The 18453-nt window shown below is 38.0% G+C and overlaps 1 protein-coding gene across 1 annotated transcript in view; it reads left to right on the top strand.

The window, feature by feature from the left end:
• The first annotated feature begins 1353 nt into the window (after positions 1-1353).
• The window catches only part of nphs1 (NPHS1 adhesion molecule, nephrin), a 59623-nt gene continuing 42523 nt past the window's right edge, over positions 1354-18453 (top strand). The window contains exons 1-4 of the mRNA XM_079481784.1: positions 1354-1462; positions 4873-4948; positions 12055-12249; positions 15010-15132. Coding sequence (XP_079337910.1) covers positions 4900-4948; positions 12055-12249; positions 15010-15132 — 367 coding nt within the window. The 5' untranslated portion in view covers positions 1354-1462; positions 4873-4899. The remainder of the gene's footprint in view (positions 1463-4872; positions 4949-12054; positions 12250-15009; positions 15133-18453) is intronic.

The following is an 18453-nucleotide window of genomic DNA, read 5'->3' as shown; positions in this document are numbered from 1 at the left end:
TTACGGAAAACCTTGTTGGATTCAATGCATGTCTTTACAAAAGAGTGTGTATTTTACATTTCATCAACACGATTTAAAAACATCTTCAGAATATGAAGTATGGCTTTTTTGTGTAGTTTTACTGGGTTGTTGTAAACATTACACATCAAATACTGAACCAAATCTATTTTGATGACTTTTCCTTGTCAAGAGGTTTGGTCAAGCATTATAATCCTTGGAAGTTCTCATTGATCTAAAAGAAATACCCTAACCCTGACCAAAAAGCGTGTTGTGCACGCAAGCGTTTCTTAGTTTCTGTGTCTCGTATTTTACAGCACGGTGTTTAAATTGTCCTTCTTAGTTGTGTTGTATCAGGCCACAGTCAATTCAGCACACATAAATAAATGTATAGCCTGAATGCACTGCAAGTCTCTTTGTACAAAAGCATCTGCCAAATGAATGTGAATTTATTAGACTGTGAAGTATAGGAGAACTATACCGTTCTGAAAGAAATAATGCATTGTGGATGTGCTGACTTTAACATTACTTATTTCTTTGTAACCACTAAAATCCATACACGCGTGTTAAAGTTTAACTGACACTGTCTGAAAATAAAACGCCTTCTGGAACACTGACAGAGGGTTTGATTCTCAAGAGGAAAGTGACAGGGGTGTTTCCCAGTAAGTCTAGACATTTCTAAAGAACAAAATCTTTTCGAGAATTAAAGAGGGTTCCAACTGTTCCGAGCAGAAAAGTAAATCCCTTTCTCAGTCCCAGACAACAGTTCTTGGTATATAATCCTAATAATAAAAAAGAAGAATTACAGTGTGAGGGAAAAACAGGGGTGTTCAGAGCACAATCCAACATTCAGTTGTGGAAAATGAATTATTTGTAAAATGTGTTGTTGGGCGCGACGAGGGAGCGACGGCCGGCCCTGAGGAGTGTTCAGTATACAGTATAAAATAAAGTGAATATTCTCTGAAACATGTATTATGCATGAGCGTAAATGTTACAAAACCGGTCGCTGTGGAGACTGCTGCGCTCACTCCGGTGTTGGCGAGGGTACCGCGTTCCCACAAGACACAAACAGCGTTTAAGACTACAAGAAATGAAATAAAATCATCATTGTGCAGTAGTCCGTTAGAAATGCCACAGCCTAGATGTTAGCATGGTCTTGTTAATCTCATTAAAGTCTCACAACTGGCTAAAAGTGATCAGATGAAAAAACAGGCCGGCCGTCTGGAGTGACGTGTTAGAGGAGCTTCTCGTCTTTTTTGAAGTCAGCAGTTTATTCGTCATCTCATTTCATGTCATCTCAACCTCCCTCATTCCAGTCTTCTGTTGCTGTCAGGCTTTTTTAAACTGTCAAGATGAGGAGGATGTTTGTACGGGAGCCCCGCTGGCATTTCTTCACCAGAGCTGGTGAACGTCTTCAGACGAGAACCTCCAAATCGAGACAAAGCAGGGCGGTGAAACTCAGCAGGTAAGAGAAATTCTCTCACATTTAAGTGCTTTATCACACTCAAAGAAACCTCTTTCTTTTTTCACTTGCCTTGTATATGTTTTCGTTTTTTACATTTCTCCTTTGGCTTTAAGACGCCATGTGAGAGGGAATATGAAGAGGGTTGAAAGGAGGCCAATCGTCTCTCTCTCTCTCTCTCGCTGTCTGTCTGTGTCTTTCTGTTGTCAGTTCTAAGTTGGCTTTTGAGTCAGGGGGATGGATGGCGAGAATGACAGAAGTGTTTCTGTGTCGAAGCCGTGAAACTGAGTTGAAACGGCATGACGCAGAACATTTTAACCGCACTGCCTCTTTAGGGGAATCTAAAAGTGGGTGAAACCATCATAGGTCTTATGATGGGCCCATTTTCACCGTAACGCAACGGTTTAATCCTTTAGCTGTTAGTGAGTTTCTGTCTGTGCATTTCACAGTTAGCAAGGAATGATGAATTCATGTCATTGAGCATAATCACAATCGTCCTGCAGTATTTTGCATTTTATATTATTTGTATTGATGACAATTTAGAATAGTAGTAAACTATTCAAAAAAAAGAAAATAACATAATTGTAACTGGGATTTATGTTGTGACTGAAAGGATTACAATTAAATGAACACTGTTATATTTTAGCATCTTCAAAGATGTCACCCTTAGCCTAGAATTTGCTAAATTGTACTCTTGGGAGTTTTAAGTTAGCTTCTCGAGGAATTAAAGGGACAGTTTACCCAAACAATTTTAATTCTTATTACTTTATTTATTATATTTGTTCCAAATCTGTATACAATTCTTTGTTCTGTTGAACAGCAAGACAGATGTGGAAGAATGCTTGTAACCAAACAGTTCTGTCTCCAGTATCTTCATTTGTGTTTGATAAAACAAAGACATTTATAAAGCAATTTTTTCCTCCTATTGTGGTCAATGGTGACCATAAACTGTTTGGTTACACGCATTCTTCCAAATATACAGTATTTCTCTGTGTTCATCAGAACAAAGATATGTATACAGGTTTGGGACAACGCGAGGGTGTGAATTTATATTTATATGAGTCTTATTGGCTGATTTTTATTCCTTATCAATATTAGTAGTATAGTATTAGAAATCCATTTCAAAAATTAATTTTTTATTTTAGTTTTCTAATTAAAGAAATTAATATTTTGACAATTGAAATATACCGTTTTTAAAGGTGACAAGAAACTTTTGAGTGGTAATGTAATTGTAAATAAGTAAATATCTCAAATTTGGCTCATGCCTTCTGATTTTAAACTTGGCATATATGTTTAACTGCTTTGCTAACTGCTGGTTTGCATTTACAATACAATTTAGCATTTTCTGGTCAGGAAGCAGATATCCGTTTCTGCACATTGAGAAATTTCATGCCGTTATTGCATCCAACAGGCCCAAGTTTGAGAGTATAAGCGTTGTTTGATGTTGTAACAAGAAAAAGATTCAAACGGGAACGTGACCTCTGCCATTTCCTCCCCGCACACCACCCCAGAGCCATCAGAAACCATACTGGCTTCTACTTACAGTGCAAAATTGAATTTCGCATAAAAGTTCTTCAAGGCACTAGGAGACTTGCAAGGACATAAATGAGATGTAAACAAATTGCAAAACAAGCATCAGTTGTCACTGGGTGAAATGACATCCGTGACAGCGTGCGGGAATGGTATTGACATTTCTCGGTATCCAGCTTGTATCTGAGCAGATTACTGTGTTGTTCAATCTAGCAAGGCCAAATATAATTCTTATTCGGCAAGACGTGCAACGTCAACGTTGCATTTATGTGAAGGACAAAAAAATGCATTTAACTGGAAAGTGCACTAAGCATTTTTGTCTTTTGCTGGTCGATGCTTCAGTGGGTTTGAATATATTTCAATGAATGATGTAAGTGCGAAAAGCATATTTTTCCATTGAAGCCATTCAGAAGTAGTCACGAATTTTTCGAGCATTGCTAAAATTGTATGTGATACCAGTACCCATGTTTCGTATAAATAGAGATAAATTGGCTCACTTCAGACTTATATTCAGATATTGTTGTTTGCATTCCTTCCAGAAAGACCAGCTGGTACCAGCGGAGCCGTTCAAAACATACATTTATACATTTGGCAAAGACGTTTTTATCCAAATTGGCTTACAATGCATTCGAGTTTTTGAGGTCGTCTTTGGGATTTAAACCAATGTTTTTTTGCTAATGCATTGCTCTGCCATGCTTAGAATAGTTAAGATACCAGGTGTAGATTTCAGCATTCACAAAACAACCTTTAGCACACTTAGCAAGGCAAAACTACGCCGTCTCCTTTCACATCAACCTGTTTGTTTTGACCTGTTGAGTTAAATATACCAGCGATGTTGCAGTAGGATAGTTTGACAAGAACACGAGCAAAAAAAGCTAATTAATTTCCCGTTCCCGTGCAACTTTATATTTTCTCTGCAATTAAGGATGTTGTTTGTCTTTGAAAGTTGAAGGCAGCGGGACTTTAGACAGGCCTCGAGAACATCTCATTAAAGATCGGTACAGAAAGCGCTGAGTCATTCAAAACAACTCCAGACACGAACCGTTCACAGCCAAACGCTCTCTCCAATGACACGCCAAACTGGGTTTTCCTCCAAAGAAAAAGGCTAGATTCATTTTCCCAACAAGCAAAGTGAGTTGAAAGCACTGAATTGAGAACAAAAACTGTGGGTCTGTCTTTTGATTAGTCTGTGACACACTTGGGGAACATTTGAATGAGAAAAATCCAGAGCGAGAGACGCACGAAAGAAGATAGGGAGGGAAACGAAGGGATATGTTTACGGAATGCATAAATACAGGATGCGCACGCTCTCCAGCTAAAAACCCTCCATCCTTTCAATGCGCGAGGAGGGCGATTGCAGTCTGCGCATTCACAGTTTGGCGTCTGGGACTGTTTGCGGGCAGAGAGTATAATTGACTGTGAGTTAATTCCTATCAAAGCCCATTGGACTGAAACTAATGGACCGAGGGAGATGCCTCAAGGAGCCCGTGCTTTCAATTTCTTTTGTTTATTTAGATGGGAAAATGTTTTTAATTAAGTAAATCACTATTATTTGTTCCACCGTGGTTGGTAATTTGAAGAGATTGCGACCTGACTTGAAACACAAGCACAACTGGCTTTAAGAGAGAGAGACGGGGTGTATTGGGGCAGGCTAAAGCGTGGCATAATGACCATGAACCATAAGATAGCTCTTGCACTAGAAAAAGACATTTCCTTGGCTTCACTTTGAAGTGTTCCTAAGGTTCTCAATGAAAACCTGTACTTATTCAGAAGTGCTTCAAAGTCGGAATAAAAATCAAGAGGAGCCATTGCAATGTCCTAGACTTTCTTAAGTGTAACATGTGTTCGTTTTTCATACCTTTCTTTCTTTGCTTTGTCTGCAGATTTTTGCTGGCCTGTGATCGGAGGTGATGGGATGCTTGTCTTCAGTGATCCTCTTTCTTCTAGCACATTTCAATGGTACTGTTGGAAGGTTAAATGCAGCTTATTTCCATTCATTACACGAATTGGCAGTTTTATGCAAAGGTATTCATTTTAACAGTATAATGAGATCAAGGACTTATTATAGCAATCTGAGTCTCGCCTTACTAATGTGTGAAAACACTTGTTAATGGCAAGACTAAGTGCCACATAAAGGAAATGTACAGAACATACATTTGTACGAAAGTATGAATGAAAGAAAGTTCTGAGAGCAACTCAGAAACTGATTTGTCCATAGAAAACATATTTTATTCGAAAAACTATGTGCATGTAATAATTATATAGAGTAGGTTATGTATCATAATATTTCTTTGCACTTCAGTTTAATTTCTTTCAAAATATTGCTTTTTGAAGAATCCGAGATGTGAATACTCACAAAGTGTCTAATACCAGCAATGAATTTTATATTTATGAATTTACTTTACTAAAATTGAAACTTTGAAAACGTCTCTTTTCATTTAAATCAAATCGAATATTGACCCAATTATTATTGGAAAAACGTATTTAAATTAAAATTAAAAATTGAAATGTTGCCTAAAAAATAAACTGAAATAAGTTCAAAGCACAAAAAATACAATAATAAACCAAAATTAAAATTAAAAATCATTAATATTATACTACAGCATCATCATCCATTATTTTGGTATAGAACAAAGAACCATAGTAATTTAATTTTGTACTATCGCTGTATTTTAGGATACACTGTATATAATCTTAATTAATGAATCTTAAAGATATTTGTTTAACATTTTAATTGGTTATAAATATTCTGTTGGTTGTATTTTTGTTGGTGTAGTGTTGAAGAACTGAAACGGGACGTACCAGCATTGAACCAGCATTGTTTACATCAGCTGAAGATGTATATATGCTTATAAAATGTTTTTTATAGGTCACATTATGAATAAATATATAGCTAGCCAATTGTTCCCACAAGAAAATGCTCAAATCATCAGCTAGCACAGAACGTGTGGTAAATGCTCGATCACCAGCATCACTCAGCTAGAGAAAACTGCATCTGAATTGCAAGAATGGCTCAGGCAATTTACTGTAATGATCGGTTGTTGCATTTTCTTTTTTTGCCTCCACATGCACAGAGCCACTAAAAGATTTCATGGGGTCTGGTCCTGATACAATCAGACGTTTTAAAGACGTGTTTGGTGTGCACCCGTTGGTCCGGGGTGCTTTTAACATGCAGGCCTCCACCTCCTGTTCTGTTCACCATCTTGAAGTGAGCGTTTATTTCATAACAGCTCTGTCGCCTGTACAGTAGCAACGATCAAGTTTAGTCGAGAAAAAATCGGTTACTCTATACCAAGGCTCAATTTGGCCTCATAGCAGCATATGTTACTGCATGGCTGCGATGGAAATAATCTGCTTTGAGTGGAACGTTGTTGTTTGTGGAAGGTCTTTGCTACTTAGACAGAAGGAAAAGGGGGAAACACAAAATGTGTATTTGTGTGTAGTGTGCTGGAGATGTGATGGAAAGAGGAATGAAGATTTGAAATTTCTGTCTCTGGGGCGGCCCCCTATAAAAGTACACTAAAGACAACCTATTAGTTCCTCAGTTGGTACCAAATGTATACATAAAAGTACCCAAATGGTCCCTTCTTTTACAATTTTTTTCTGGGAGTGTCCAATGAGTTTTTTAGTTTTAAAGAGTAACTAACAATAACAATAAAAGTCCTTAAAATGACATTTCATGCCGTGTGTAATGTTGCAGTGTGTGAATGTAAGCAGTCTGCCAAGCTGTAAAGCAGAAAGTGAACGAATAACAAAGTTATTGGCTTGGGAAAAAGGAGTCGACTCTGTATCACGCAAACAAGTCGTCTGTCGTCCTATTTCAGTTTCGGGTCAGATTTGCGTCAATCCGCCTACGTTAGGGTTTCCTTGCGACACTGCTCGCAGCAGACCAATCACAGCAGACTAGACCATCTGACCAATCAGATCAGAGTGGGCTGACAGAAAGGAGGAGATTAGACAGATGAATCGCTGAACGAATCATTTGAGATTCCCTCAAATGATAAGGTAATAATAGGTAATAGGTAATAATAACTGGCTATTATTAGAAAATGAAAGCGTTTTTACACCTTGTATGTACATAAACTTGTTCTTGGACACCCCAAAAACCAAAGGAGGATCTCAAAATTCACTAAATATTTACTCTTTAAGTATTAACTCTATTAACACACCATGAGACATAAAGAACCATTTATAAAATAATCTACATAACGTCTACTATCAATATCTTCTGAAACCAAATTATTGCACTGTGTGAGAAGTAGACTAAAGATTTCACCCTCACAGGAAGAATGACATTTTGGCACCTGGAGTGATTTCATCATTTTTGAATTTCTTTTAAATCAGAATTTGGATCTCAGAACCTTTATTCCAAATCAGTTCTTTCTATGTAAATAAAAATTTCAGTTATTTGTTTATTCCATGAACAAGTAAAACTATTGCAATACAAATTACATTATGAAATACTTCATATGTTATGTAAGAAAGAGATATTAAGAAATGTATGAATGTCTGGCAGCACATCTATGGAATAATCTCCAACCTGCATTCCAGCGTAATCTCACATGGATATTTCTTATGAATTTATATTAAAGGGACAGTTCACCCCAAATTTCTTATTCTGTCATCATTTACTCACACTCAAGTTGTTCCAAATATGTATTCATTTCTTTGTTCTGATGAAAACAGAGAAAGATATTTGGAAGAATGCTTGTAACCAAACAGTTCTTGGCCACCATTGACTACCATAGTAAGAAAAATGACAATGGTAGTCAAAAGTGCTCCAGAACTGTTTGCTTTCATACATTCTTCAACATATCTTCTTTAGTGACGAAGAAATATATAAAGCAATTTTTGGGTGAACTTTAAGTATTGTGCAAAAACATGATTTTTGGAGAAAAGCAGTTACAAAGCCGAATTGCCTTGAAACTGTATTGGTGATTCTGTGTGTCTATTAATATTCATATAATTTATGTGTTTTCCGTATAGATAACATGCAGTATTACCACGATGTCAATCTAAAAGTTCCTCTCTTAACCAGACGAAGAACAAATGTTACATTTTTTCATAGTGATTTACTTTACAACTCCACTCTGTGAAACTTTCAGATCTCGCCTTTGATCCCACAGAAAACACAATAATTGAGATTATAATCTCAGAGTGACATTTATTCAGACTACAAAAGGAGGAGAATCATTTTACATTTACATTTATTCATTTGGCAGACGCTTTTATCCAAAGCGACTTACAAGTAGTTTTTTTACAGTGACACATTACTGCAGAGCAATCAGGGGTAAGGTGCCTTGCTCAAGGGCCCTTCAGTCATGACCTGCTGGCACTGAGATTAGAACCAGCAACCTTCTGATCACAAGCCCAACGCTCTAACCCCCAGGCCACAACTGACCCCACAATCATGTAGTGTTGTACATCGCATTAGCACTGATACTTTTTGTTCGGGCGCTGCGTTTTAGCAACGGCTGCTCTAGACTAAAAGTCAGATTGTGTGATGCAGCTTAATCCCATGTCTTTATCTTGTTCAAATAAGACGTCAAAGCACCACGTCAGGAGTCGAAAGCAGAGCAGAGCCCATTTGACACGTCTTTCCCATCCTATCTCTTCTTCTCAGGCAGCCGAAGGGAATCGAGTGCTCTTGTACGACCGGCTGCAACATTTAAATGTGCCACGCTGATTATCCCGCCGCTGTGTTTACGTATTCATTTATGTAAACATTATGCTAATATGTTTTTCGACTTGTCGCTCGCGTCCAATCGCGTCCTTCAAGTTTGACGTGAGGTGACTGATGCAACCTTGATGGGACGTCGCAGCACCTGTCGCTCGGTCTCGGAGCGGAGTCGAGTGCGCACAGATGTACTGGATATTTGTCATTGGCTCAAAAGAGAGGTTGGGGTTTGAAAAGTCTCACCGGTGCTCTTGGGAGCATCCTTTTAAGAAAACGTATCCTAAAATAACTGACCCTTTTGCGCGTGCTACATTAAGTTTTTCATGCTGAAGGGTCTCAGAGAAATCATGGTCTCTAAGAGGCCTTTGAGGGCCGGCTGAAGTCAGAAGCACATCAGAGGAACCTTACAAAAGTTGGACGCCACATCAAGTAGGCCTACTTGTGGGATTAGAGGGAAGTATGAATAGATGCAACCTGGTGTGTGTGACTTTAAAGGAACAGTTCCGCCGAAAATACAAATTCTACAATTTATTCGTTCTCGTGACTCATATGCTGTTATCGTTTTGTGAAACACAAAAGCAGTTAAAGGGATAGTTCACCCAAAAATGAAAGTTCTTTCAGCATTTATTGGTGACCAAATTATTCGGGACACCATTGACTTTCATCAAATGGACTCAAAACCTCTGATATCTTTCTCAAAATATCTTCTTTTTTGTTCCACAGGTTTTGAATGAGATAAATATATGGTGAATTAAAAATTATTAATTTTAATCTTGCGTCAACTATCACTTTTAAGATAACAAAAGTAACAATACCACAAACTTCAGTTTCCACAATTGCTTTCCCGATGTTCCCCAACGGGGTCATCAGAGAGTCAGTGTCAGCCCCGCGTCCCATTAAATCACGTTTATGACAGGTACAAGCCAACCCATCCCAAAGAATGATCAGCAGATGAGCGTGACACACAAATCATTCAGGCACAACCCGACCGCTGAGGAAAGAGGCGTCTTTTCCCAGCCCCTACATTATTCTTCCATGTGGATGTAAGCTGAATGTGTATTGACAGCTAAGAAAACAGCAAGGGGATTTGAGATCCCTCTATCCCTTTTTCTGCCCGATCTTCTCCTCGCGGAGGAGAGATTTAATTCTCTCTAATTATTTTATTGATTCATTTGTGGAGCCGAATTGGCTCCAATCTGTCATCAATAAAACATACACAGAGATGAGGAACGGCACAGCCATGCTTGAGCACAAACATCATAGTGGGAGGCAAAAAAAATCCCTCTACTGGGTAATTTACAAGCCGTATGTGTCATTTTTACATATAGAGCTGTTACTTGACATTAACATGACATGATTTCAATGGCTTATATGAACGCATATGTCCTTGTAATGCCACTGGATAGTGTTTTACATATAATACAGGGACAGGTTGAGTGTTCTGAATAGCATATTATCATAATACTACCACTACTACTATTTTTCAATATACTATGTATACTGTACACAGACTGCATTGAATATTAAAGGTTAAGTGTAGCAGCATTTAGTGGTGAGGTTGCGCATTGCAGAATCTCAGGTCCTGTGCAAAGGCAATGTGTGGGGTCCCTCTGCGCTTTATATCAAGTAAATTGTTATATTTATAATACAGCAATGAATCTCGTTTCTGTATGAATTGTGATATACATAAATATTAAAGGATCAGCCCAGTCTCCCTTAAACATGAATTGACAGTTGAACTACATTTTATTGAATTGTATTTCATTAATAGAGATACTGTACAGTGTAGTCTAAAACATTACACATTTAACTATTAAGCAGTAAAATAAAATAGGAATAGGCTAGTACTGCATCATGGTAATAATGCCACTTCATGACTGTAACTGAGGCTGCCAATAAATATTTCTTAAAAAGTGAATGCCAAGTTGAGAATGTCAAGAACAAATGGCTCTCTTCTTAAAAAAATCTAAAGTCCTAAATGCACTTGCACATCTTTTTATTACTTACATATTTATTAACCTTTTTAACTTTGGCATGCTATTATTTCAATTGACTGTTTATATATTATTAGGTATAATATATGTCAGAAGAACTGCCCCAATGTCATACATATCCAAAGTTGACCTCAATATGCTGATAAAAACAAAAAGAGCGAGATGTTTGTCCCTTCGTGCTTTCCGTAGTTCGGTGTACATTGTTTTCAATTGATTTTTTTAAAGTCTTAAAGCTTGCCCTGTATATTCAATTCTGACAATCTTTTGGGGTTGTCTCCTGAATATAACTCTCGCAGTCTCCTGCCTAATTTTTGTGAAGGCTGAACAGCGAATTTGGTGTTAATTTAATTGGGTTACTGTATTGAAACAACATGGTGAATTCCAAGGGGTCCCGCGGTGTAGATAGAAATATCTCATTTTAAGCTTATACACCTCTAAAGACATAGTTATGTATATTATATTGCATTTCTAGTACACATTGGATATTTAAAGAATAAAGTACGTCGGATTTGTGCAATATGCAGTAAATTGAGATTTGAAAAAGATTTGAAGATGAAAAGTCAGATGGGAACATGTGGCGAGCCAGATTTGAACTCCGCTTGCCCACACGAGCATCACAGTTCTTCCGAGTGTCTGGGCAACAGCTTCAGCAAAAAGTTTTGCTAAGGATGGAAATAAATTAATGTTTCTAATATTCTGAAAGAAGAAAAATCTCTAGTCTCTAGTTGTTGACCTTCAGCACATTGGCAGAGAGTAATTGGCCAGAGATGAAAGAGTCCCGCTCTATATTCTCTATCTCAATGTGATGATAGCTGTGTTAACTCAACCTGTTCCCGGCTCTGATAACTTGAGATTTCAATGACTCTGGCAATTCCATGACTGTTGGGCATTTACATTTTCTGAAGAAAAACCTGCGACAGTCCTGTTTACTTGACTGTACGACATGACCAAAGGGTCAAACCGTACTCTATGTAATGTAGTTCTTAGTCTAAACACATTAAATGTGTAAAAAGCTTGGTCATTTGGGTTTCAATAAATGTTTTTGATGATTAAAAACTAATGAGATTTTAGCAACAGGACAGTAGATGGATGATGAAAGAATTTAGCAAGAGGTGCATTTTCATTGGGCTGACTCTGATTCTGAATCAAATGATTCGGTTACACTTGACAACAATGTTCATATTTGTAAGGTAAATATAAATTTTTACAAATACAACTTTACCGTAAAGTGTTACTAGTTTCCATGCATCTGTCTTGACCAAAGGTTAAAAGCCTGTTTGAGGGTGTCTGATAAGTTAGCATCCTTCAGAAACAGAAACCCATGTCGTAAATGAAAGATTTCTCCATTCTAACCTTGACTCACCTCATTTTTTCCCACTGTTTTCTGTTTGTAGGTGTGTGTGGACAGCAGGCGTTTAAGACAGAGCCGCGTAATATGACGGTCAGGGCACGGGCCACGGCTCTGCTGAAGTGTGAAGTGCTGAGGGCCTCAGGGGCCGTGCAGTGGGTTAAAGATGGGCTGCTCCTGGGACCCCAGAGATCTCTTCCCGGCTATCCACGCTACAGTATGACAGGAGACCAGCAGAGAGGTGTGAGCTCTGAGGGTTGGAAAGACTGACGCGCGGTGATTAAAAACAAACGTCTGCGAGTTGCCGGGATATTTGCTGACAAGTTGTTAGATGTGCGTGAGTGCTCGAGTGTCCCGGTAGAGCTGGAGAATACTCGAGTAGAACATGTTGAAAACCCGTCCAGGTGACATTTTAATTCAAAACCAAATGAAACATAAAAATAAAGAATACTTTTTCATATTTTATTCAGTTGGGCGCAGTTTTGTCTTTAATTCCAACATTTTAATTTTAACACTTCTTATCAAAGTGATGAGAATTATGATAGAAGTTTCAATTATGGTAATAGGGGAAGGATGGGTAGAGGATACTTTTTTGTCATGAAAAATAGTCAGTTTAGTAATAATAGTCAGGTAAGTGCCATTTTCAGGGTTGTCACATCCATACATATTCCTCATGAATGGACACCTTTATGCATTTCAATTCACAGAAATCCTTCAACATTGCTAACTCCCCAAAACGGTGTCCTTTTTTCGTCACATTCATAACGCCTGTTTGTTTCCCTATATAGAAAATTTTTGCATAAACTGATATTTTTCTGATGTTTAAACTCTATCAACAAGGGTTTAGTAAAATATAAACAGATGAACTTCGAGTGCGTCCGGTGACACGTTAGTTCATATGAGGAAAATGCTATCCACCTAATCTCCGGCTAATTTGTATGAATTCATATAACGTAGATGAATCATAACAAATCGTATTATTAAAATTATTACTAGAAATAACAACAATGAATCCTCACTCCTTATCCAAACCATCACTTTTGGAAATGAGATTTGATCAATTTATACGAATTGGCTGCCTCGTAAAATTATGCACGCCTGTGTTGAATCTATAAAGAAGCCTTGTTTCTTTCCAAAATGTGAGCGATTATCACGGTAAATCACTGGAGACTGTTAAGCTCATAATGTGCAGTCGAGTACAGAAGCCTCAGTCTCATTGTTAAGTTTAGATGCAACTCGGCTCTCTCAGAAACAGCTTAGCGAGATGCTATCAAAGGGCTTCTAATTTAAGCGTCGGAGACGGATTTCAGAAATTAGCTTTTTTTGAGCGAGAGCCCCACAGTCTTCTCCCTTCCCCTTCAAATTATTAAATACATAAAAAAGATTAAATCACTGTTTTTGAATGGCCATTGAGAGTATTGAGATTATTGTGCAGTTGGCTGAGGCGTAAACTAACCTGTGATGTTCGGCCAGAATGCATTGTCTATGTAAAAAAAGCCAATTAAAAGACAATACAGAACAAGGCCTAAGCATCTGCTCCTCTTTGTAGAGTACAAAAGCTGCTATCCAGCACTGCGTGAGAGAGGCGGCTTGTGCAAAGTGCTCCATTTGCCTCTGGGCATCAATAGCACGAGAGATAACAATAATATCATAAAAACATTCAGAAAGCAGATTTAACGTTAACCTTGCCAACTTTAGTGTGCAGTTGTACGAGACGGCCACCCACACGGTCCCTCGTGAACTCGGTGACATGTGATAGGTGTGAGCTCGCAGATACGTTCAAGGAAATGAATGAGCGAAGGGGCCAGAGTCCCCGTTGGCATTTCATATCGGTTGTCAGACGTGTAATTATTGGACTTCGTGAAACATGCTCGCAAACGCCCCGAACGGCAAAAGCATCCCGGCGTGTACCGAGCGCAATTTCAGGAGAGTGGAAAATCATTAATGATCTGAAAGTGGTTTCCTCTTCTTGTATGATCACATGGATTTGAAAATTGCTACGGGTTTGTGTTAATTATCTTGCCATCCTGCTTGACACCTCCTCATTTGGGCTGTGGAAGTTGTCATATCAAGATACTATTTTCTGCACGTTGGTTTTCTTCAGAGGGAAACAGAAAAAGAGAAATGTTCAAAGCTCCAACAGCTTGCATAAACTTCGCAGAGGCGGCCATTAATCCTGGCAGAATGGTAGTTGAATAAACAACCCCTCGGTGGCACAATATTCTGCTGGTAAATAACTCGAGCATCTTGCACACAAAGGAATTATGTTTAAGGACAGCATCCAGTAGAATGAATGCTTTACATGTCTCTACAGGATTGGTGGATAATTGGTGGTATTAATTTACGATTGCATAAAAATTTTGCTGGGCTTTTTTGACAATTGGGATTTCTTTACTGTGAATTGTTTTCTGGCTTAATAAAACTGGATTTAAAAACATCTCTATATTAATATGAATAGTAGGATTCTTAAAACTAGAAATGAGAAGCTGTTCTAGTATATTTGTAAACTTGTTTTGCTGCAATCTGTAGTTTTCTTTTGGTTGAAAAAAAATCTGTTATTGAGCAAGTATGTAAAATAAAAAAAAACTTAGACCTCCGCAAAAAAAATTCATATAATTTAATACATGTAATATACAATACAATTTTAATACAAATAAATTATAATATACGTAAATTAATGGATTGTTGTATTGTAACCATAAGCAGTCTGGAAATTAACTTCGGGCCCGGCACGTGCGTCCAATGAAAACGTCTAATGTATTCTAAATAAAAACAAACTTATATAATAATATTAAATTGATTCTGAAACTGTGCACTGGCCCCATAGGTCTTTTTCTAAACATATACTTTTTTGTTGAATTTTACAGCTGAGTGAAGAGTTTAAATATTGTTATTAGCTCATAATATTCTTGTAAAGTCAAATTAATTCTGTGTCTGTGTGAAACTGAATTCCACTTTCATAATATTTATCTTCTCTTTTCTCCTCATGCTTTTCTGACAGGACAGTACAATCTACAGATTCTCAACGTGACTTTGGAGGACGACGGCCCCTATGAGTGCCAGGTGGGCCGTTCTGCGAGCAGCCGCGCCATCGTGTCTCGTACGGTTTGGCTCAACGTGCAGAGTAAGCAAAACCATATTTTAACACAGAAGAGGGGTACCGCAAACGGGCCACAAAACCTTTAGCCATGACAGATTTGAAAAGGTGACACACGGAAGCTAAGCCTAACACCGCAGCCACGTTCTGCATGCTAATGATCCGTGAGCTCCTCGGCTGTGTGGAGAAATATCACTCAGATGAAGTCCCATTGGTCACGGCTGTATACGACAGCATTGATGGCACGTTTAAGATGCGGTCAATTAGTCGAGGCATCTACTCCTGCCGGCAACGTCTAAGATCTGGAGAAAAGATCAGCAGTGCCAACTGTTTGGGGGGAGGATCATTCTGTTTGTGTTGAATTTTATTTTGGTATTTTGTTAGTAGCCAAAGTTGAAAAGGTTTTAACCCACAAATGAAACTTGTTAAACAGGAAAGTTGTGTTGATAAACTGGAGTTTACCCCGTTTTAGTTTTTCACGAGCAAGGGTGCGTTTCCCGAACAATGACTGAAACTCGCTAGTTTACCACCATAGTAAGATTCATTATTGGAGAAAAAAACTTGAAGTCTTTCAGAGATCAATTGAAGAGTTTGCTTCCAAAATGAAATAACTTAAATTTTCAAAAATCATGTTTTTTCATTGTGCATTCCAAATAATATCAATCAAACTGCAGTTGTTTTGTTTTGATTTAAGCCAAAAATTCAAATGATTTTAAATTTGAATGTTATCTAATTTTGGAACCAAACTCGTCAATTGTTTGAACCAGGGATGGATTACTGACCGAGCCAATGGGGCCAGTTCCCAGTGGCCCTTGACTACCATGAGCCCGATGGGCCCTGGGCTTATAGGTTGCACCATCCAGTTTGGTACAGAAATCCCAACAACAATGAAAACAAATGTTTATCTATGTTTAATATATGGGTCCCATAGCCTTTACAAGGCCCCTGTAAAAATGAAATGATTAAAAAATCATGGCAACAAATGTGGAACCACATTTACTGCTATATAACTCCAAATCTTGGCGCTTCAATGGTTCTTTGGTGTGACCGAGGTGCTATATTGCACCGTTTCCATATTAAGAACCTGTTAAGCCCCTCTATGGTTCATCAGCACTTTTATATAGCCCCTCAGTCATCCCAAAGAACCGCTGAAGAACCACTGAACCACCTATTTTTTTGAGTGTTGCAACATCTATCATTAATCTAGCAGCATTTTCTTTTCATGGTTTTATCAGGTTTCGGTTAAAGGAACAGTTTTCCCAAAAATTCTGTCTTCATTTACTCTTCCTCAATTTGTTCAAAATCTGTATACATTTCTTTGTTAGGATGAACACAGAGAAAGATATTTTGAAGAATGCTTGTAAACATACTGTTTGTGGCCACAATTGAACACCATAGTAGGAGAAATGTCTTAGTTATATTGAAGACAATAAGATATTTGGAAGACTGTAGGAAAGCAAACAGTCCTGGGTCACCCTTGACTACCATTGTCATTTTTCCTACTATGGTAGTCAATGGTGGCCAAGAACTGTTTGGTTACAAACATTCTTCCAAAAATCTTTCTCTGTGTTCATCAGAACAAAGAAATGCATAGAGGTGTGTAGCTCAAGGTTGAGTAAATTATTATATAATTTAACATTTTGGGTTAACTGTCCCTTTAAGGCACATATGTAAATATTGTTAATTTGCATGTGTAATGTCCCTCTCAATACTAACTCTGTCCCACCTTTCTTCTCCAGTCTTTCTTCATTTGCTGCAGTCTTTCTCTGCACCTCTCCTGCTCAGTCTCTTTGAGTCTCTGTCTTTTGCTCTTGTTCCATCTTCTGCCTCCTGTGGTGGGAGCCGGCCCATATGTCTGAGGCAGGGGGTCCTGAAAGCCCCTTTTCTTTAGCAGTCATCAAGCATTCACTTCCTATTCTGTACCAGATATGTGTGTGTGTGTGTGTGTTTTTAATGGAGGCTGGTTGCTGTGGTGACTGCTTTTCTTGTGGCTGGAAAGGCTTTATTGACAGCAATGAAAACGAGGAAAGACAAGACAGTTAATATAGTTACGGCTGTAACAGAATCTCACTTTCACATACACACGCTCACATGGCACGCGTCTTCTCCATGAACAACAGCAGATATCAATCAAACATTTATCACATTGGATTTTGTGTTCGGGCATTTTTTATGCAAATAACAAATGTCATGGTTTACTTTTGCCTCGGCACGTGCAGCTTAAAGACGACAGGATACTTTTTTGAGAGGTTTGAAACAGACATTTGCAAATCCGAATGCTGAGGGCTGCAGTATTTTCCCATCCATTACCTCACTATTGCAGGCGGCCCGGGTTGGATTTTTGCTGTGTCTGCTTCTAATCTACCTCAGTAAATCCAATCCAAATGGCATAATGTCTTTACCGAGGGGAGTGGAGGAGTGGCAGAGAAATAAAAAGGAGTGGAGTACAGAGCGAGTGACCAAAAGATGAGGCACGGTCTTAATTGGATTCTCTGTGTCCATGTGATATGTTTTATAATGGCCTTATTCAAGATGAATCACCATTGGCTTGCTAAAAGCTAATAGCGTGGTCACGGCATCAATAGTTTTCTCCACAGGCGCTGGCAAGAGGCGTTCTCAAGACTTCTGCGTCTGTTTGTGTGTGTCTTTTTTCACATAGACAGGAGATAAAAATACGGCCGTGGCACCTTATAATCCTGAACAATAAAGTGGTCTTGTCCTTTTGCTGCTTTTATGACCAAGGCAGCCATATTCACATATGTTTTGTTTGATCTGTTTTAACATAATTTTCTTGATCGTTGCTTTTGTTCTGTTTATTAGTTTAGTTACCTCTAATCTCATTAACGTTTTTTTTAAAACAAACAATTCATAAATAGTACAGGCTGGTGCAAATGTCCTTCTCGAGTACATTTGGATGATCTAGGAATAATTTTTCATTTCTTCAGATATTTTATAGGGGTTCATTCGAGAGACATCTTTTGTTAGTTGTTAGTTGCAGATACTGGTATTTTTTAACACAGCCAAGTTAGATTAATTTGATTGTATCAATAAACAAAAGCACTTGTTGTCTCTTGAAGTAGGCACTTGAAGCATTGAAATATCAGTAACTTTCAACGTTGTGATATTTTTTGCCATATTAGATGTTCGTGTTACCTAAAAAAGAGCAAAACCAAGAAAATATTCTGCTTTTTATTTACCAGCATCTTTGAAAAGCTCCCAAACCAAGCCTTGTGTTTTCTTATAAAACTGATTTGTTTAAGTTATAAACAGCAAATTACATTTACGTTTATCCACATGGGAGACAGTTTCATTCAGTGAACTATGGTTCATTCAAGCTGATACATTGTA

This window comes from Barbatula barbatula (assembly GCF_947034865.1).
Source record: "Barbatula barbatula genome assembly, chromosome: 19".
In the NCBI taxonomy this organism is placed as follows: domain Eukaryota; kingdom Metazoa; phylum Chordata; class Actinopteri; order Cypriniformes; family Nemacheilidae; genus Barbatula; species Barbatula barbatula.
The sequence above is the reverse complement of the archived record's forward strand: the minus strand, read 5'-3'. Positions and strand labels throughout refer to the sequence as shown.